This window comes from Silene latifolia, chromosome 6 (genome assembly GCF_048544455.1).
Source record: "Silene latifolia isolate original U9 population chromosome 6, ASM4854445v1, whole genome shotgun sequence".
NCBI classification, from domain to species: Eukaryota; Viridiplantae; Streptophyta; class Magnoliopsida; order Caryophyllales; family Caryophyllaceae; genus Silene; species Silene latifolia.
The window spans coordinates 126234666-126257337 of NC_133531.1; the positions used below are offsets into that span (position 1 = coordinate 126234666).

The following is a 22672-nucleotide window of genomic DNA, read 5'->3' on the forward strand; positions in this document are numbered from 1 at the left end:
AATGGTGTTGACAGTTGAATGATGATGTTTATGAGCGTGAGTAAACTTCGAGGACGAAGTTCTTTTTAAGGGTGGTAGAATGTAACATTCCGTTTGATGTTTATGAGTGTCTTGATATTGGATTCGCTAGTGGATAATGTGTTAGTGAGACGGAGCTAGCGGCGTTGGCGGAAGGTATTCGATAGTGTATGAAGTTAATGTAGAGAGGCTATAATGTAGTTGATATGATATCGTGAGCCATTTTGTGGAGGTAGGTTGTTTTGAGTGGGTATGAGTTGTGGTTGGGGTTTTGTTTTGAGTCTTTGTTGCGTTGTTGAGTCGTGGTCGAGTAAGTATGTGTTGTTTTTGTCTATGGGTTGGAATTTCGGGGATGAAGTTCTTTTTAAGGAGGGAAGACTGTAATACTACGGTTTTCTATGTCTTTTGGTACTCTATCGAGTGGGACTTACTCTGTCGAGTAAGTAGCTTTTTACGCAAAACAGAAGTCTGTTTGTTGGGTACTCGATCGTGTAAGTGTGACACTCGATCGAGTAAGGGGCACTTGATCGAGTAAGTCACTTACTCGATCGAGTAAGTGTGTCTTAAGGGATTGTTTAGCCGGGTTTTGTTAATAACGTGAGATTAATATAAAAGCTTCCGTCACTTTTTCCTAAACACTTTTATCATTCTAAAACCTTTCAAGAGAGATTAGAAGTTATATTGTTCGCGTCTCTCGCGTTATTGGCAAATCCCAAAGCTAGGTTCGTCGGATCTTCTCGTTCTTTACGCCGTTGTGATCATCGTGTCAAGAGTAAGTTCCTTGTACAATTTTTATAGTGTTTGGTTGAGTTTCTTTAAAACCTTAATTGGGTAATGTTGGGGGTTTTGTGTAGTATTGGTAGTAATTGTATATATACGTGTTATAGAAGGAGGATTTGTAGAGCAGAAATTCTGATTAGCTGCTAGATCGTCTGTGGTGATTGCTTTTCCAGGTAGGGTTTCCCTACTTAGTATTGGTTACATAGTGTTGCTGGTGATTGTTATTGTTGTTGATTAATTATCGTATTGGAATTGGTTTTTGGTAATTGTTGATTGTGTAAGGTGATTGTTGTTTATCTGTTTGTGATCTTCGGGGTGCGTCCCTGGCTGAGTGGAGTCACTTGCGGGAGTGGCTTCACGCCCCTGATTCGCCTTCTGTGGAACCCACCACATGAGGGATGTGCACATTAATCAACATGGGTTTATCGCTCGGATGAGATGAGTAGGGCTTAGGTGGGAACGGCCGCGGTCCCCCACTGGCGGTGTGGAGTACTTGTTGCGATGGGTACTCTGGCAGGACTAGAAGTGTGTAGTCAGGTGTGTGGAGATGAGATGGAGTTGTGCTGATTGAGTTGTGCTGATTGAGTTGTTTGTTGTATTGTCTTATTGCAGCTATTTGTTTTATGTAATCAGGACTGACCCCGTTTAATTGTTCGTTGAGATGAAAGTTGTGAGACGGCGTTCCAAACATTAAAGGAGCGTTTGACCACAGCTTCAATTTTAGCATTACCTAAAGGGAGTGAGAATTTTGAGGTATATACAGATGCTTCAAAGAATGGTTTGGGATGTGTGTCGTTGATGCAGAACGGGAAAGTGATTGCCTATGCTTCTAGGCAACTGAAGCCTTATGTGGAGAATTATCAAACACATGATTTGGAGTTGGGTGCAGTTGTGTTTGCTCTTAAGATTTGGAGGCACTATCTTTATGGGGCTACCTTTAAGGTGTTTTCAGATCACAAGAGTCTCAAGTACATCTTCACTCAAAAGGAGTTGAACATGAGACAGAGGAGGTGGATGAAGCTGATTGGGGATTATGACATGGATATTATATACCATGAAGGGAAGGCTAATGTGGTTGCAGATGCGTTGAGCATGAAGAGTGTGCATTCTCTATGCACAGCTATGTCTTTGATGCGGTTGAGAGATGAGGTGGAGAAGATGGGGATAAATATGATACAGTAAGGGGGTGCTATATGGGATTTGACAGTGGAGCCAGATCTTTATGATGATATTCGCAGGAAACATGCTTTGGATCCCAAGATTGAGGAGTGGAGAGCTGGAGTAGAGAAAGGGACAGTGTCTAGATTCTATATTCATACAGATGGCAGTGTGAGGTTTGATGGGAGATGGTGTGTTCCTAGTGATGAGGAGTTGAAAAAGATGATCATGATAGAGGCTCATTGCACACCATATTCGGTACATCTAGGCGGTGACAAGTTATATAAAGATTTGAAGAAGACTTTCTGGTGGCCTGGGATGAAGAAAGAAACAGCTGAGTTTGTGGCTCGTTTTTTGACATGTCAGAGAGTTAAAGGGGAGCAGCGATGACCACAAGGTAAGATTCAGTCTCTTGAGATACCTAAGTGGAAGTGGGAGTCCATCTTTATGGATTTTATAGCGGGTTTGCCGAGGAGTCAACAGGGTAATAAAATGATATGGGTTATAGTGGATCGTTTGACCAAGTCAGCTCACTTTGTACCGATGAAAGATAATTGGACCAAGATACAGTTGGCCTTAGCTTATAGGAAGCATGTGGTTCGTTTTCATGGGGTGCCTAAGGATATAGTGTCTGGTAGAGATGCGAGGTTCATATCACGGTTTTGGAAAGAGTTGCAGGAGTTGATGGTAACTACTTTGAAGATGAGTACTGCATTTCATCGTGCGACAGATGGCCAGACAGAGAGGATCATCAAGACTTTAGAGGATATGTTGCGAGCTTGTGTTATGGATTTTGGTGGTAGCTAGGAACAGAGATTGGACCTAATTGAGTTTTCTTATAACAACAGCTATCACACGAGTATAGGCATGGCACCGTTTGAGGCTTTGTAGGGGAGGAGATGTAGGAGCCCGATTTGCTAGGATGATAGAGCTGAGGCAGTGGTTTTGGGACCACAGATGGTACAGGAGATGGTTGAACAAGTTAAGCTGATCAGACAGAAGATGAAAGCGGCCCAGGATCGACAAAAGAGTTATGCAGATTTACATCGTCGTGACATAGAGTTTCAGGTTGGGGACAAGGTTCTTTTGAAAGTGTCTCCTATGCGTGGGGTCATGAGATTTGGTAAGAAAAGGAAGCTGAGTCAGAAGTTTATAGGACCATATGAGATTTTGGGTCGTTTGGGTGAGGTTGCTTACCGGTTAGCCTTACCAGATGCTTTGGATAGAGTGCATAATGTGTTTCATGTGTCTCAGCTGCGGAAGTATGTGAGTGATCCTTCACATGTGTTAGATGTAGAGAACATCGAGTTGGATGAGTCCTTGTCTTATTTTGAGGTGCCGAAACAGATTCTTGATCGTAAGGTTAGGAAAATGAGACATGGGGAAACAGTGTTGCTTAAGGTTCTTTGGTCTAATTACGAGGTTGAGGAGGCTACTTGGGAGGCGGAGGAGGCTATGAGGGAGTGGTATCCGTCTCTTTTTTATCAGGTATGTGTGGTTGCGGGGACGTAACCATGTTTCTTTTAGGGGGGTAGGAGATGGTCGCATAGAGTTTTTGTATGTTTTATGATGGTTTTAGTGCAGTTAGTAGTTGTCTTGAGTCGGGTTGAGTGTTGTGTTGGGAGGTGTGTTTAGAGTTTTGTTTTGAGTTTTGGTTATGTTGTTGTATCGGAGGGAAGTAAGTCTGTTTTGTTTTTACTTATGGGTTGAACTTCGGGGACGAAGTTCTTTTAAAGGAGGTAAGACTGTAATACTACAGTTTTCTATATCTATGGGTACTCTATCGAGTGGGGCTTACTCTGTCGGTAAGTACTTTTTGACGCAAAACAGTAGGCTGCCTGTAGGGTACTCGATCGAGTAAGTTGGGGACTCGATCGAGTAAGGGGCACTCGATCGAGTAAGTCACTTACTCGATCGAGTAAGTGTGTTTTACGGGTTTATTTTGACGGGTTTTGTTAATAACGCGATATTAATATAAAAGGATTCGTCATTATTTCTTAAACACATTTTCAACATTCTAAACCTTTAAGAGAAGATTTGAAGTTACGTACATTGCATCTCTCGCGTTATTGGCAAATCCTAAAGCCAAGTTCGTCGGATCATCTTGTTCTTTACACCGTTGTGATCATCGTGTCAGGGGTAAGTTTCTTGTATAATTTATGTAGTGTTTCGTTGAGTTTCTTTAAAACCCTAATTGGGTAATGTTGGGCGTTTTGGGTGATTTGCATAGTATTGGTGGTAATTGTATGTGTGTATGTTATAGAAGGAGGATTCGTAGAGGAGAGATTTTGATTAGCTGCTAGATCGTCTGTGCTGATTGCTATTCCGGGTAGGGTTTCCCTACTTAGTATTGGTTACATAGTGTTGTTGGTAATTGTTGTTGTTGTTGTTGTTTGATTATCATATTGGAATTGGTTTTTGGTAATTTTTGGTTGTGTAAGGTGATTGTTATATAACTATCTGTGATATTCGGGGTGCGTCCCTGGCTGAGTGGAGTAACTTGTGGGAGTGGCTTCACGCTCTTGATTCGCCTTCTGGGGATCCCGCCACAGAAGGGATGTGCACATTAATGAACATGGGTTTATCGCTCGGATGAGATGAGCGGGGGTTAGGTGGGAACGGCCGCGGTCCCCCACTGGCGGTATGGAGTACTTGTTACGATGGGTACTCTGTCAGGACTACACACTTCAGTGTGTAGTCGGGTGTGTGGAGATGAGATGGAGTTGTGGTGATTGAGTTGTTTGTTGTATTGTCTTGGTGCAGCTGTTTGTTTTATGTAATCAGTACTGACCCCGTTTAAATGTTTTAAAAACTGTGGTGATCCATTCGGGGGTGGTGAGCAGTTATTGAGCAGGTATGAGTTGATGCGCATGGGATAGCTGGGTTGAGTCATCACGATGCTATTTTAGAAGTCTTCCGTTGTGTCGAACAATCTCTTATTTTGTTTAGTCGTTTGACAGTTTTGAGGACCTTTGTATTTTCATTTATCAGTTTCGGAGTTAGTTGTATCGCTTTAAACTTTATTATTATTAAAGTATGTTTCCTTATTGACCATTTGATTATCATTGCCTCGGGTAACCGAGATGGTAGCATTCTCATGCCATGAGTGGTCCTGGTAAGGCACCTGGAGTATGGAGGTGTTACAAAGTGGTATCAGACTATTCTTTTCCAGGTAGGGTTTCCCTACTCAGTATTGGTTACATAGTGTTGCTGGTGATTGTTATTGTTGTTGATTAATTATCGTATTGGAATTGGATTTTAGTAATTGTTGGTTGTGTAAGGTGATTGTTGTATACCTGTCTGTGATCTTCGGGGGGTGCATCCCTGGCTGAGTGGAGTCACTTGCAGGAGTGGCTTCATGCCCTTGATTCGCCTTCTATGGAACCCGCCACAGGAGGGATGTGCACATTAATAAACATGGGTTTATCTCTCGGATGAGATGAGCGGGACTTAGGTGGGAATGGCTGCGGTCCCCCGTTGGCGGTGTGGAGTACTTGTTGCGATGGGTACTCTGTCAGAAGTACACACTTCAGTGTGTAGTCAGGTGTGTGGAGATGAGATGGAGTTGTGCTGATTGAGTTGTGCTGATTGAGTTGTTTGTTGTATTGTCTTATTGCAGCTGTTTGTTTTATGTAATCAGTACTGACCCTGTTTAATTGTTTTAAAAACTGTGGTGATCCATTCGTGGGTGGTGAGCAGTTATTGAGTAGGTATGAGTAGATGCGCATGGGATAGCTGGGTTGAGTCACCACGAGCTGTTTTAGAAGTCTTCCGCTGTGTCGAACAATCCTTTAGTTGTTCAGTTGGTTTAACATTTTTGAGAAATTTGTATTTCATTTCATCAGTTTTGGATTTGGTTGTATCGCTTTAAACATTATTATTAAAGTACGTTTCTTTATGGTCTATTTGATTATCATTGCCTCGAGTAACCGAGATTGTAGCACTTTCATCCCTTAAGTGGTCCTGGTAAGGCACTTGGAGTATGGGGGTGTTACAATGGGTCTGATGATTTTAGACCCTATAGGGTCCGGGTCGGGTATGGGTCCAGGTAGGTGACACGGGTCCGGGTCTTACTGGACCCCACCCAGACCCGACCCATTGTCATCCCTAGTTCCGAGAAATGTAAACTAAAATGCAAAGATAAGAACACTTACTAGACTAGCTAGCCTCCCCCCAAGCTAGTATGTATACGGGGACTCTTCCAATCATCAACAGTCTATGAAAAGGGCCAAAAGTTGAAGCCCTTCCTTCCAAATCTTGAAAGTTTGATGAAGGAAAGATGTTTGCAAGTGATTTATCAATTTTCTACGATTGTTTTTTAATTTTTTTTTTTTTTTGGAAAAGGTTGCGTCCCCGATCGGGGTTGACATATCTTGCCCGTTTTTACTTTTTTCTCCGTATTTCTTTTAGCTCCTCCATTGTTGAAAGTTACGACCCCGAATGGGGTTTCTTGCATGGGGAAGCGTGCATTTCTTCTTTGAGCCTCCTTTTCTTCTTTCTTCACCTATAAATCACAAAACAAAACATCGTCAAGTCTAGTAATTTTATTTCTAAATTTATAAAAACATTTAATTTGCGAAAAATTAAAAACAAAAACAAATAAAAGCGGGTTGCCTCCCAAGAAGTGCAAATTTAAAGGCTTGCTAGACTTGTTTTTCCTAAAGTCACTGCCATCTTCGTCTTTAAAAAGCAAGTCAACGCCTTTAGAAGTTAATCACATTCCTGCGCATGAGCCATACACAAGCATATGTAAGCAATTGATAAGATATAAGCATGAAAGATCAAAGGCAAGAAAGGATTTATCTTATCAAAATGCCCATGAGAGATTTTAAATAAAACCACCGTACTACTCCACTCATCAGCAATAGATGGAGCATCATGCATAAGACCATAAAATAAACCGTTAGTGCAAATATTATAATCATGAACGATCTTAAATTGGTGGTATGAAAACTCTAAGTGGTAGGACTCATCAAAAATAGGGGGTTCATCGCACTCATCCTTAAAATAAAAATCACTAAGTCCTCCATCAACTTCGAATGGGTCAACTACATTCTCCACGGAAGGATTTTCAAAGAAGTCTATGGTCTCGGGGAAAACCTCATCTTTTTCATGGTATTCGGGCTCAACCTCATCCATGGCACATGTGTCAATTACATCCTCCACGAAATGGTAAATTGGAGCGACAATAAGGGGCACTTCAATCAAGAAAGTCGGATTACCGTCATCGTCATCCAATAATTCAAAATTGTTAGAGGGAGAAGACTCACATTGGGAGGTTGGGAAAGCATAAGGAGAGGTAATAAGCTCACATTGGCTTGCTTCCTTTTGAGAAAGTTGTTCCAAACAAACTTGAAGCACTTTCAGCTCCTCTTGGATACGCCACACATCGAATTGGCGCGCTAATTCTTGACATTCGGAAGTCATAAAATTTAAGAAATTCCAAAGTTCAGGCCCGACCATGTAGTAGATACTCCCATTACTCAACTTTAGAGCAAATTCACGGGTCTCAAAATCCATGCATTCAAGCACGAGATAACGAAAATACTCCTCATCAAGGACGTGTCCAAGGGAGAAGAGATTAGCGCAAAAGTAGTAGAACCGGTCAAGATAGTCATGAAAAGGCTCATCTTGGAATTGTAAGTTGTTTAGGCTTGAAGACAACCACCTCTCAGCCTTATTGTCAACCATAGATTGGGTCCTAGCGAACTCTCCTTATGACTAGGTCGTTCTATTAACACATGCTTAGTCTAATTCAATTCCGTGCCTCACGACTTGTAAAAGTGAATTAACAAATTAATCAAAGATAGTGATCAATTATCAAAGACTAACAATACAATGCAAACATGTGAAAGAAGCAATGAAACGATATTATAACATCCTAGTTCAACAATTGCAAGAACTAATTATGCATGGTTTCCCTTATTTCCTAGACAAATTAAAATACTCTTGCATAATGTAAACTAAACTAATGACAAATGATAAAGTAAACATGATAATTAGTAAATGAAAATGACAAAGGAATAACAAAGTAGTAATAGAAATGAGATTACCTTTATAATGGAAATATAACTTGGAATTGAAGAACAAATGCTTGAATGGAAATTGTAATACAATATTAAAATGCTAAAGGAAATGTAAATAACATAAAGGAAATCTAACCTACATTTTATTCTAAAACTAAGACTAAAACATATATGAAAATGTGTGGAAAAAGGTGTAGAACGTGTGTAAGAAGTGTGTAAGAAGTGTGTGAAGTGTTGTGTCGATCAACACCCTCTATATAGGAATAAGGGAGTAAAATTTGCAAAGGAATCCAATGTTATATTTTAATGCTCCTTAATTCCTCCGGTTGAATGCTCATATGAAATCCAAAATAGCATTCTAAGCATACTCTTAATTTTCCTTCAATTCTTAATTAATTAGCACAATGAATCCAATGTTTTGCTCTTAATGCCTCTTCCAATATGGAATCCTAAGCTTGCTCTTTAATCTTCTTTTTTAACTTCATTTTTTTTTTTTTGTCCACCAAATAATATTGTGACACCTCCACATACAAAGGTGTCTTACCAGGACCACCTTAGCATGAGAGACCGTCACCATCTCGGTTGCCCGAGGTTAGTATATCAAAGTACATGGTACTAATGTTCAACAACTAAAACTGAATAATAAAACTCTTGACAGCGGAAGCTAGACTTGAGTGATGACTCTCCATTACGGGCCCATAGCTAGTGAAAATACTCACCTGTCACAATCTGCTCACCATCCCCGAATGGATCACCACATATTTTATAAAACAACAATGGGGTCAGTTACTATATAATCAAAATAAGACAAGTACAAAAGACAAACTGTTGATCATCATCCACCTCCAACACCCAATCACATATCGTAACTGACTACACATTAAATTGTGTAGTCCTGCCAGATTACCCATCGCAACAGATAATCCTCACCGCCAGTGGGGGACCGCAGCCAATCCCCACCTAAGTCCCCGCTCATCAACGAGCGATAACCCTGTTCATTAATGTGCACATCCCCTTCTATGGCGGGTTCCACAGAGGGTGAAACTAGGGCGTGAAGCCACTCCCGCAAGTGACTCCACTCAGCCAAGGACGCACCTCGCGAACATCATCACAACACCAACACCAACTCCAATATACCAACAACGATCAGCAGATAATCAAACGTACAACAATTACCACGTAATCTTATACCAATTAAACAGTAAACCGAGTAGGGAAACCTTACCTTTTCGCAATCCGCTACGCTGCCATCAATCATACAAATGCATAACGAATACTAAATAGTCATCTACAACAATGTTCATCAACACACATATGATGACCAAATCCTAAACCCCCAAATTAACCCAACCTAGGGTTTATCATAACTAAATCTAATCCAAACTAGAAGAAGAAACTTACAACAACGATGGATGTAACGCTAGATGAATCCGGAATCACAAAGGCTTGATCCTTGCTTGGAAAATGATTAAGAGAGTTGAGAAAGAGTCGTAGTAAACTTTTAGGGATTGTAAAATGATTAGAAATTGACGAAATATAATAAATACCCCTCAACTCTTTTAATCGAATCTCCATAAATTACCCGTAACTGACCGGGTACCCGGTCGAGTACAGAGAGTACTCGATCGAGTACGCCCAACTCGACCGAGTATATTCATACTTGATCGAGTACTGACTCACCAGAACCCAAACTCATAACACCCAGCCAACACCATACTCGACTGAGTAAGGCCCACTCGGTTGAGTAACCCCTATACTGAAACCTGTGGTATTACAAATATGGTCCGTCATTTTTAACTCAAATACTTGTAATTAGCTCCGCCTTACTCGGGATTTGCCAAGCGTAAGAAAATGACGGAAAACCGCTCCATTTCCTACATAAGACAATAAAATACAAGAATACTACCAAAGGCGATATTAGCTCAATAAATCGCTCCTAAGAGCGCAAATGAAATATAAAACCGAGCTAAATATGGGGAGAAAAGTATATATAAAATGGACTTATTATTCAGCTATGCCGTTTTGTTGAGGTGTATAAGGGGCAGACGATTGGTGTATAATACCGATTTGTTCACATACTTCCTTTAGGAAAGTTGTCCCATATTCTCCACATCAGTCTGACCTGACTTTCTTTATCTTTCTGTCTATCTGGTTTTCAACTTCGGCCTTATAAATAAGAAATTTGTGTTCGGCCTCATCTTTTGTTCTCAAAAGGTATACTCTCGTATATCTAGAGTAGTTATCGACAAAGGTAATGTAGTAGTGTTTTTCACCCTTACTCTCCATTTTTCTAAAGTCAGCTAAGTCCGTATGAATCAATTCAAGCAGTTCGGTTGATCTTTCAGTTACTGACTTAAACGGTTTAGTGGCGTATTTCGCTTCTACACATATTTCACATATATGGTCTCATTTAGTCATATTGGGTAAAATGCCTCTGATTTGCAAGCGTCTCATTGAACCAACATTCACATGTCCTAATCTACCATGCCAGAAATCAAAAGATTTAACAATATAAGCAGAAGTAGAACATTATTATTCATCTCAACAAAAGTGTCTAAAACAAACAACCTACCACAAGAATAACCTTTTCCCACAAACTCACCACTGCGAGTTAAATCAAGCTTGTCACCTTCAAACACTAGCTTAATGCCAACCTTATTAAGCAAAAAATCAGAAATTAAATTCTTATGCAAAGATGACACAAATAATACATTTTTTTAAAGCCAAAGTTTTGCTAGAATTCAATTTGAGTAAAACTTTACCCTTACCAAGCGCCTCAGACGAACTTTCATTGCCCATATAAACATAGTCAGAAGTTACCTCAAAATTAGTGAACATGTCACAGTTAGCACATAAATGGCGAGTGACACCGATATCTACTACCCATTCCGTCTTGCTTCCAACCAAGTTCACTTCAATAACCATCGCAACATTAATTTCATTGTCCTCGGTCAGATTTGCTTGGGGCCTTTTGTCTTTCTTAAGGCCGGCACGTTGGTTGCATTTATAGGCTTTGTGACCATGTTTGCCACAGATGTAGCATGCCCTATTGCTTTTCTCAGACTTGTTATATTTTGTTTTCTTAAAGTTGACATTCTTATTTGGTGTATTCGACTTCTTTTAAAATTTCTTAGCACCCCCACCATGTCCTTTAGACCTATCAAATTTAGGCACAAAAGATTCAACAAGATTAGTTTTGACGATGAAACCATCGTTAGACAATTTCTCTTTTTCCTGCAATTTGTTAGCCTCCTCAATTTTGAGATGAACAACGAGCTCCTCAAGAGTCAAATTCTTCTTCTTATGTTTGAGGTGGTTGCGGTATCCATCCCAATATTTGGATAGCCTTTCGATCAATACATTAGCCTGCAATACCTCACACAAAAAAAACATAATATCAACTACCAAGTTTTCATACTTGTTTACTTGGTCCATAATTGGACGATCCTCCACCATTTGGAAATCAATCCATTTTCCAACCACATACTTTTTCTTTCCAGCATAATCCGCTCCATATTTCTTTTCCAAAGTCTCCCAAATAGACTTAGCAGATTTGTTATTGATAAAGAGATCAAAAATCAGATTAGACATATGACTAAGCAATTGACCATAAACCAGTTTGGTATGTTTTTCGGTATTTGATTTTTTCTAGTTGAAGTCGACTGGTTTGATCAAAATTAGCGGGTACTTCAGGACAGTCGGAGAGCAGAACATAATCGACTTCAAGTTGTTCAAAAAATATCAACAATTTTTTGGACCATCTTTTGTAATTGGTTCCATAAAGTTGTTCAAGTTTGCAGAGATCGGGGAGAGTTTTAGATGCTGCGAAATCCATTTTTGTGAGTAAATACAAGTAGCAGTAACAATATTAAGCTTCTAAATTGTTGGAAAAATAGTTACTGCAAGGGCAAAACAAATGAACTAAAAATGGATTAGAATAACTTCACTGTGTCATGGTATGGAAGCCATTGCCTTAGAAGCTTAATCGCCCTCGACACGATGTTGTCCAATTTGCACCCAATTGAAAGAGTAGGAATTCAAAAGTTGTTGCTTAGATTTTATAAGGAACAGAGGAGATAAAGTATATTTTATAGAATGAAAATTAGATGATTAGAAAGGCCGGAAAATCGTCTTATTTATAGTAAAAGGATGGACCAAAATCAGATGCGAAATAAATGAAATTGCAATTCTCAAAACTGACTTTGAGTGAAAACCAAAAAATTGTCAGTTTTCAAAGTAGAGCCGGACGGCGGCGGCACGCGCGTGGAGAGAGCTCATACTAGCCTCCATAATAACAAGTACCAAGTTAAGGGACACTTGGTATATAAACACAAGAAAGGCTCCTTATTTTATCAATGTGGGACAAAGGCCCTGTTCTTTTGGACTTAAAGTCACTTTAATTTAAGTTCACTTCAGATCCTATAAGTTGATTCGATTGAGATCGATCCTATAAGTTCGATTCGGATCCTATAAGTTGATTCGATTCGAGATCCTATAATTTCGATTCGATTCAGATTCTATAAGTTCGATTCGATTGATTCGAGATCCTATAAGTTCAGATCCTATAAATTGATTTAGAAAAGTTATATACAGAGTATTATTTTTAAAACCGACGCAAAAACATTTGACATTATTAATTATTCGATACATATATACATTATTATTTTTAAAACAAAATTATCACTCTTTTCATTATGTTTTATCGTAGTATAATCGTAGTATAATGTATGAACAAAACAATGTATATAAAGCGGAAAAATATTATTATCTTACCTTGTGTTGAGACTATATTTTCTTATCCGTGTTCTCTCTTGGCTGCCCACTAATTTCTTGTAAAAATTTTGTTTAATCTCAATAAAAGTTTGCGTTTTTTATAATAATAATAATAATAATAATAATAATAATAATAATAATAAAACTTGCGGTTTTATAATAATAATAATAATAATAATAACTTGCGGTTTTATAAAAATAAAAATAATAATAATAATAATAATAATAATAATAATAATAATAATAATAATAATAATAATAAGAAGAAGACGAAGAAGAAGAAGAAGAAGAAGAAGAAGAAGAAGAAGAAGAAGAAGAAGAAGAAGAACAATAATAATAATAATAATAATAATAATAATAATAATAATAATAATAATAATAATAATAATAATAATAATAATAATAATAATAACAATAATATTTAAGTTAAATTAATTTAAGTTAATTTAAATTCGGATCGTAAGTTCGGATTCGGATCATATAAGTTGATTCGAGATCCTATAAGTTGATTAAGTTGAGATCCTATAAGTTCGATTCGAGATCCAATAAGTTGATTCGATTGATTCGAGATGCTATAAGTTGATTCAGATCGATCCTATAAGTTGATTCGATTGATTGATTCGATTGATTGAGATCCTATAAGTTTAGTTCAGCTCAGATCAGATCGATTTCAGTCCAAAAGAACAAAGCCAAAATATTCTAACATTTCCAACAAATGTAAATTGCAGAAGTAACATGTACAACGAATAACGGATTCTTGCTATTTAAGAGCCTATGTGAGTGACGAGTCTATTAATTGCTCTATTATACTCCCACCGTTCCAATCATTTTTACTATTGTTCAATTGCTGGAGAATATGCGTGAATCACAATTTCTATTTAGGGCTCAATCCTCTGCTTCGGTACGAGGTTCTTGTGTCTATGACATGTTCTATCAATTCGAAGCCCAGAAACGTTGTTGCACAACCCATTTGCACGGCCACTCAACAAAATACTTCGTATTAATTAGGCTTTAATATATACATTGCGTAATCTTCGCACATATTTGCTATGTTGAGTGTTGACATGCATATAATTATTGTGATCTTCTCACATAGTCACATAGAACGGGAACGTAATAACCCCGATGTCGTAAGTTCAATTCCTAAGAACTTTTTAATCTCATTTTTTTTCGACAACAGTAAACTGAGATTAAATTAAAGAAAGTCAGTTATAGAGCGTACCCCGGCGTACCGGAGTTCTTTAGAGTACTAGAAACCCAGCTAACCGAACTAAAGTTATATGAACATGAAACAGAAAAAGTGAGACGACACTTCTTATAGGGAGGATGATAAACTCATCGAAGTGGAAAAGGTTTGCCTCCTTTCTCTTAGTTCACTTAATCACAATCTCTTCCTTGGTGAATCTGCAAAAAGCAAGAGAATAGTCGACACAAACCGAAGATCTTTTCTTCTTACGAGTACTAGCCTGGGTCACACGAGGGCGGTGGTCAGAAAAATTCGCCTTACGTCTACAACTCATGGTCTTGTTTCCTCTAACCGCAGCAAACTGAAATTGTACCGCAGATACCTTGCTAACTTGAGCCGAGTTGGATGAAACCCGCTTCTTTTTAGCAATTTGTAAAACAACATCCTCTTCAACCACCTTAACATTTTCGAAAATAACGGAAGAATGCTTATCTTGCTCGTTTGGAGATGGAGAGAGGGGGGGGGGGGGAACTTCGCTACCCTTGAAATATCTTCATGGGGAGTTCCCGTCTGGATAGAATTTTCAGGGATGAGGGGTCGAACCCTCATGTAAGACAAAGAACCTGCATGGAAAAAGGAGATATCTTTTCCCGCTAACAAATTATCATAATCCTTTGACGAAATAAGCAAATTATTTTTAGTGCGCTTTTTATTAAATGAGTATGTTGCCGGTTTGTCATCAGAGAAATGAGGGATAGGGTCAGTACTCTCGGCAGACACGGCAGGCAAAGGTGGGTCGGACTCAGAGATGTTGTCAAAGACCATCAAATCTGGGCTGGAACTAACTTCAGTAATCATGGGCTCAATACTACAAGAGGAATTACAGGAACTACTACAAGAAAATGCGGCAGCCACATCAACGTCAACAGGAAGAAAAGGCTTCTTACCTTTTTTGTCAGTGCCCAACGGGTCAAAAGGAGGAGCAATGCGCTTACCATTGGGGTTCACTGCAAGTCTATCAACCACATAAAGGAGATCACGACTAGCTTCTGAATTAACCGGATCAAGGCGCATAACATGCTCAAAATCTTCCAGAGCATCATTGAATTGATTCAACTGCTTATAAGCTAACCCTCGACGATATAAGGCTTTGACATTGGAAGGGTCAAAATGCAAAACAAATTTGCAGTAACGGCTATCAAGATCATAGTGGGAGAGTTTCAAATGGCAGGCTACTAAATTAAGCACAAGGGATAGGCCTAAGGCAGAGATAGCAGTTTGATCACAAGAGGGCAATAAACCAACATAGCACAGAAAGTTTAAGGCCTGTTGGTAAAGAGTAGAGGCAGCTGATATATCTCCTTTTCTATAAAGGGAATTTCCCTTCTCTTTCATAAGATTAATAGAGTAATAAGACGGCTCTCCTATACTCATGATCCAGGCAATCAAATCATCATCCTCCACAACATCGTCAGCGAAGATAAACTGTTCACTAAGACTGTAAATAAAAGATTGATAATCCATTGGAAAGGAAAAGTAGGCGAAAAGAAGAAAAATTAGTAAGAAAAACTGAGAACCAAAGAGGAGATGAAAACAGTAGACGTAAGAAAAAAGAAGAGAAGATGAAGAAACCACCTACCACCAACAGGATACCTCCACAACCAACCCGAAAACATCCTCTCCGGAGCAGCATAACCATGGATAAAGACTAAGCCACCACCAAACGAAGGAAACCAACGTCCATCAGAGAGCGCTGAGGCCTAAAGAAAACACAAGTCCGGGAAACAATCTAACTAAAATCGTCTCCAACAAGCTCAGACCAGGCAACAAAGGATAGATGAAAGCAAATAACTCAAACTCACAGTTAAAACCAAATAAACTCACTGAAATCCATCAACAACCACCAGCTCAAACCGTCATAAACTTTCACAAAGTTGAAGAAATAAAATTGAAGCATTAAAATGAAATTGAAAGGATGACTGGGAGCTTTCCAAAAAAAACCTCAATCAACCAAACAAAAACCTCAAACTCTGCTAAAAACCCGACAAAACCAGATCCCGGACGAAATTGAAAATGGAAACACAAAGGTAAGAGCAGAGCAAACGAAACAGTAACACGACGGTCGAAACAAAGGAAAATCCATGGCTAAATCTACGAAACTACTGGAGATCGGCCCAGGAACGGCCAGATCTCCGGCATAATCGGAGAGGAGCAAGGGTTGAGGGAGGGGTTGGAGGGAGGAGAAGTTTCTTCAAAGAGAAGGAAAAAGAGAGGCGATGTTAATTTGGGAGAGTTTCTCTCTCTAGACTTCTCTCTCTAAAACGCTACCATCCATTTTTTGAATCTCATTAGTGACTCTCAACACATGATATGAGAGATCATGTACAACATTCACTCTTCAAACTTAATGGGCAGTTGTGACTTGAGCGAGGGAATGCAGCATTATATAAAACCATTAAATTTTGTTTCACCATGAATTTCGAACTTGTCGATTTTAGGCCCAACAAGGTTTATATGAGCTTCAGTAAAATTTGATTTCAAGATATATCCCTGTTCTCCAGCAGGTCAAAATTCGAGTTACGACTAAGCTGGCCTAGCCACAAGGGTGCAACGTTTGACCTCTCAAAACTGCTTTGCAATATAGAGACACAGTCAATGCGGACGAACTATAAGAAACCATAATCCAGCCAGACAAACCGTACTCATATCTTCTGACGAATCATAATATGCATCTGAATAGCATTGTCGCAAATCAAACAAACCATTTCTATATTGTTATGAAAAATTCAATAAGAGGATTAAACAGCTGTAGTTTCATGTTCAGGCAGAGTATAAAATACCCATACACGTTCTCATTGTAAACCCAACGTGCTCACAAAATGTCCTAACCCAAGACTTGCCAAAATTCATTACACAAAACACGCCCACCGCGTTGTCAAAACACACGAGCTTTTTCCAAGCACAATTACAGAACCACATCAAGCGTGCTTCTTATCTTTCTGTTGACCTATCGGAATCTTGCTCAAAACCTTCTCCTCAAAGACAACATATTGTTTCTTGATCTCAATCATAGCCTTCTCACCAAAAGCGTCCACATGATCCTCGTATTTTTCGTACAGAACAGGCAAGGTGTGAAGCAGAACAAAGCCTTTTGTCAAGCCCAACAGAAAAAAAAAAACCGAGGGTCAGAGTCTTTAGATGTTTGTATAACAGTAAAAGAAAGAAATGAACAAGTGTTTTTACGGGACATTACTTAGGTAAAACAAAGTTAAGAAGTTGCAGGAACTGCCTAAGATCGAGAAAAACCACAAGCCAGCAATCACCTGATCACCATAGACATTTTCTTGCAAGTCAGAATAATGGAATACTTGTAGCATATTCGAATCATAAAAAAAAGATATGGTTATAGTGAGGTGTCAACTTACAGCAAGAAACTTTTTCAGATCCCTTCCTGAAGCAATCTCGCGAATAGAAGCAAGTCCCCGATTGATCTCGTAACTCAAAGCCGATGCGATTTCAAGGACAGGGCCCTCAGGAACGAGTACTTCAGGAAATTGTGGTGGAGACCTGTAAAGAAACCAATACGTAAAAAACTTTGGTAATACTCTGTAGCTCTTGAACAAGGAAAAAGAATTCCTAGTCCAAAACGGATCAAGGTTGGTACTATAGAATCATTTTACGGAATTGTCAATGTCAAAGGGTAAATACAAAGAAAAAGCAAAAAGAAAGAAAAGCACAATAACAAGCGAGGAAGGAAAGGAGAGAAAAGCTGTGTGAACAGTAAATGACTGCAAGATCGACGGCTTACTTGTTCATGAAAGTTGAAGCATGGGACCAGAGGAATAGCACAGATAGCGCTAAGATGAGGAGATGGCAGATCAGAGTGAGCAAGTGGTACCCAAAAACTTCAAACAGCATCCACACAGCCGTGACTGAGCCAAGAACAACTGCAGAAATTTTCTTGTCTCTCCATAGAAGAACATCAGCAGCTGCCATGTGAAGCACCCATTAGCAGAAATTTAAAAAGCGTAACTATGGTACGACGCAAGACATAAGAAGGATATACGATTTGTAATTTCTCATTAAAAAATAACATAAATATACTCAACATCTGTTGAAGTAAAAGAACAAGGAATAGAGGATTCCAAGGCTATATAATAATCAGTAATCATTAGTATGTTTCCTTTTCTTGAACATTAATCAAAATCTGGGAGCGTCACAAAGTGATACACAATGACACAATCCTTTTCAACAAATAATCATTCAAGGATTTAACAGGCTCAAAGCAGTTGTAAGTTGTAACTTCATAAGAAGCTTTTGGTGTCCCTACATTTTATTTCATCAAAAATCCTTTTATCACTCAGAGACATACTATACTTTTCCAACAAACTTATCTCTACTTTGACAATTTGGCAAAAAGTAGTGATATTCAGGCTACTTAACATCACATTCGTCACTATTTCAAATGTCTACGTCGTCCATTGATTTACAACTCAAAAGCATCAATTATTAAAGACACTACAAATCTAATCATAGCAACTTAGGTCATTTTACGAAGAACTATCTTAAGTATTGAATTTTGTCAAACACTATCTTAAGTTTTTGGGTACCTATTTTTGTTAAGAACTATCAAAATCACTCTTCCGGCAAAAGAGTGTAGAAACACAGGCGTTGACTTACCAATATTATAACCTCCACGTCTAATTTTGTTGTAATATGTTAATGCTTAAATTCTTCTCCAAACATAGAGGATCATAAAACCAGGAGGAAGGTAAAGATTGACAACTAAGGTTGACGATAAGATAGTATTGGGGAAAAGAGAAAGAAGTAAGGAATTAATCTGTAAAATAGAAAGAAATCTATGTAGTTTCATAAAAAAACAAAAATAACTGAATGTCGAAAACTTAGACTTTTTATGTCGGAAGTTCGGAACAGTGATTTTGGTAGTTACCGACAAAAGGAGTTAAATCTTAGGTAGCGTCTAGGTACTTTTTCGCAAAATGAAGTTTTTGGTAATGTTTGACAAATAACTCTTTCGAGAATTTGATTTTTTTTTTTTTTTTTTTTTGGTGTAAAGGGAGCCACAATGGCAAATTTGATGCTAACAGGATTTGAGCATTTATAGTATTTACGGAAGGCAACATTTCACTAATCCAGTAGACCGCAGCTCCATGAACTATTACCATATGATCGCCAATTCGCCATTACGATAATCTAGTCAATCTAAGATCCTTTTTTACAATCCTCTACAAAGTCAGTCCATTGTTTTACTTACAAGACTTCTTTGCCTAACACCTTTCTCTTTACCATTCAAGACCTTGAATTACAATAATATCATGCAAAAAATAAAATAAAATTTGACGTTGACTTTGAAGAAAATTCTACAATTTGCTGAATCTTGAATTTCAATAATTACACAGCAGATCTATCATCACCACTAGTCCAAACTATACCTCTAATCGCCGAAATCGACGATAAATCGGGTCAAACGAAGTCACATTCAAATCAACAAAATCTGACGAGCTACAGTCAGTCAATCAATCAATCGATCAAGCTCGATCATCTCAGAACTAAACGAACTCATCAAATAATTTGGTACCACATTCTAGAAACTGAAGCGATCAAAATGAAGAAGAATAAATATCGCATCCGATTAAACAAACTCATCAAAATCAAATGTAATTAGCAAATCTGAACTAATATTAACACCTAAAACATAGTTAGAAATAATCAACAAAAATGTAAATCATTGTAGAAACTTGAAAACAAGAAATGAAGAACAAATTTGGAAACGTACGTTTACCACCACCGAGAACTTTGTGAACAGGTTGTTGACGGCCAAAAAGACGGTAAACATTAGATTTGAGCGAAGAATCGGAAGGTTTGTAATCATCGGTATCAGAATCAGAAGATGAAGAAGAATCGCGATGATGAATTTTCTCAGCGATCTTCTCCATTAATGATTCTCCCTTGTGGTGTTCTCCGTGATGTTCCGCCATTGTTGATACAGAGAGTTAAACCCCGATTGTAATTACAACCCGAGTTTTTGAGATTTCTTTCTCTCTCCACAGACTTCTCTCCTTGCTATGTAAAAATGAGGACCAATTTTCTGTTGTTTGGTGCTTCATTTTATTTTGGTGCCAAACCCCAAGCTAAGGTTTTTATTTTATTTTTTATTTTTTATTTTTTTAATGAGGTACCATAATCGCTATCTTTTATCGGTGCATATATTGAATTCGAGCATATAGAGTATGAACTAGGGATGTCACTGAACGAGGTGTAGTGCCTCGCAACCACCCCAATTGGGGCGGATATGGCAGATGATTTCATGGGTGGTGGGGTCGTTGGGCGGGTGTGGGTATCAAGAATTTCACCACGGTATATGGTGAAGTGCGTGCGGCTATGCTTAGCTGGCTTGTTTGGATTACTCTTGCTCTTCAAACAACTCGCTTTAGCAACTGCGCTTGTGGGTGTAACACACCCTTTTTATCCGGCAAAAGTAATGAGAGGATGTTACCATCTCGGTTTCCCGAGACGGTGAATCGGAGTTGCAATTAAGAAACATTTAATATAAATAAAGTATTTAATGAATTACAAATGAATAAATGAATGTTAAATGTAAACTACAACATATACAACTCGACTACTATCTAAGTCATCTTACAAGGTAGCTCGACTCCAAGACCAAAGCGCGTCTTGTCTCCCGTGGGCCAAACAACCAAATTGGTAAAAAAAGTGAAGGGTATTCGCCAAATTGGTAAAAAAAACTATGACTTGTGACGAATTGGTAAAAAAATGAAGAATTATGACGAATTGGCCAAAAAAGTTACATTTTGCTTAATTCTTCATTATTCCAAATAGATTTGACAAAACTACCCTTACACAAGTAGTCCGATTCAAAAAAAAATGATCTGAGACTCGTCCTTAACAACTCAATTATGATCTCAAATTTGAAATAATCCAACCTTATTTGAACTCGATCGAAATCAGATACTTCTCCATTCTCCCATCCTTTTAAGTTATAAATTGACCACAAAAATGATGAAATCCAAAATGTCTTTTATTAAATTGACGCATAGCCAAATAATTGATTTTGACGAAATGACTCGTACTTAGACCCGGTAAAAATGATCAAAAACCCGAGTTGTCTGACCCAATATAATCAACCCAGATGCTTATTGTTATAAACTGATTATTATTCATAAATAACTTGATAATGACTGACCCGAAAATGACCCGAATTCAAATGACAAGACCTGAATTCTTGCAAACCCAACTCGAAGTGACTCGTCCTTAGTTGGGTCATTAATTTGGAAAGGGTAGTTTGGATTATATTGGAACTGAGATGTCTCAAATGGCCATATTTGCCAAGATTTCTATTAGTGTTTTTAATTGGGTCATTAATTTGGGCAAGAGTAGTTTGGTCAAATTTAGTTATAAGAATAGTAAACAAAGCATGGTTATTACTTTTTTGACCAATTTGTCACAATTCCACATTGTTTTTACCAATTCGTCATAAACCATAGTTTTTTTACCAATCCGGTGAATACCCTCCACTTTTTTTACCAATTTGGTTGTTTGGCCATCTCCCGTGTGACATCAAACCAACCTGTACTTAACCTGCTCCCCATATGATCGGAAATATCATATGGATCGACACAGGCCACTCCGAAAATAGGTGGCAATTTACACAAACACACTCACATCAGTTTCAATATATAAACATAAGACACAACGTGATAGATAAATATGCAACATGTCAATGATATGAATGAGACAATATTATAAAATCACCACGCCGGTACCGGGACACGCCCAGACGTATACACATCCACGCTGGTACCGGGACACGCCCAGACATACCCACAACCACCAGTGCCAGGGACACGCCCACGACACCACACCTCACAAATAGGTACCGGGACACGCCCAGACGTACTGAGTCCGAAACCCAACCGGATCCTCTGCTAGACGTCGTGTCTCAACCACACGAATCCCTCCGTAATCAAGTCATTAATGTGTACATCCCTCTTGGAGTGGAAAGCCCCAAGACGCGACTCAAGAGTAAGACGGTCTCCCAACCGTCTTACGTTTCCTCAACAACAACTATCACCACCAACAATTTCCGGCCACCACATATATCACAAAATGCATCACAATATGCCAATATGCCCATTACACAATGAATATGCATAACTCTTGCCAATTTTGCCTTTTTCTCATATGTCATGAAGGTCAATCATACCACATACCCATGTATGCCAACAACCACATGTTATAATGCAAATCCAATGACATTAAGAAACCAACACTAATGACGCATTTATATGTTATGAAGAAATCCCAACAATAGTATGAGACTAACAATTACCCACAACAATCATGTCATAATGCAATAACAACACAATAATGACACATGTAACCATTTACACTTATTGAAACCGAGTAGGATTAACCTGCATTTTTCACAAGCAATCCAATGAATAAGCAAGATCCGTCTCATAAGATCGTCTCATCCTACAATACCACATAATAACTATCACAAATCATCACACAATAACATAATACAAAACCCCTTATTATTACCCACTAATTACCCACATATACATACTAATTACTAATTAAACAACCCAATAAGAAACCCCCAAAAATTAGGGTTCATAAGACTAGAAAAGGGTAGATCTCAACTTATAAGGTGAAAGGATGAAGGAGAAGGTGAACAATCCTCTAA

The 22672-nt window shown here is 38.4% G+C and overlaps 1 protein-coding gene across 1 annotated transcript; it reads right to left on the reverse strand.

The window, feature by feature from the left end:
- Positions 1-16683: 16683 nt before the first annotated feature.
- LOC141587232 (reticulon-like protein B2) lies at positions 16684-20067 on the reverse strand. The gene is made up of 5 exons (XM_074408684.1): positions 19739-20067; positions 17750-17930; positions 17367-17508; positions 17195-17264; positions 16684-17089 (listed from the first exon to the last, which is right to left on the reverse strand). The coding sequence occupies exons 1-5, from the start codon at positions 19938-19940 to the stop codon at positions 16920-16922; spliced, it is 765 nt and encodes a 254-aa protein (XP_074264785.1). The 5' UTR covers positions 19941-20067; the 3' UTR covers positions 16684-16919.
- Positions 20068-22672: the final 2605 nt, after the last annotated feature.

What these genes read in the sequence shown, in the direction of transcription:
- LOC141587232 (XM_074408684.1), bottom strand. Translation starts at nt 19,940, where the DNA reads ATGGCGGAACATCACGGAGAACACCACAAGGGAGAATCATTAATGGAG. An exon ending in AGTTCTCGGTGGTGGTAAAC is followed by an intron (nt 17,931 to 19,738) that starts GTACGTTTCCAA and finishes TTCACATGGCAG; the next exon opens with CTGCTGATGTTCTTCTATGG. An exon ending in ATCTGAAAAAGTTTCTTGCT is followed by an intron (nt 17,265 to 17,366) that starts GTAAGTTGACAC and finishes TATGGTGATCAG; the next exon opens with GTGATTGCTGGCTTGTGGTT.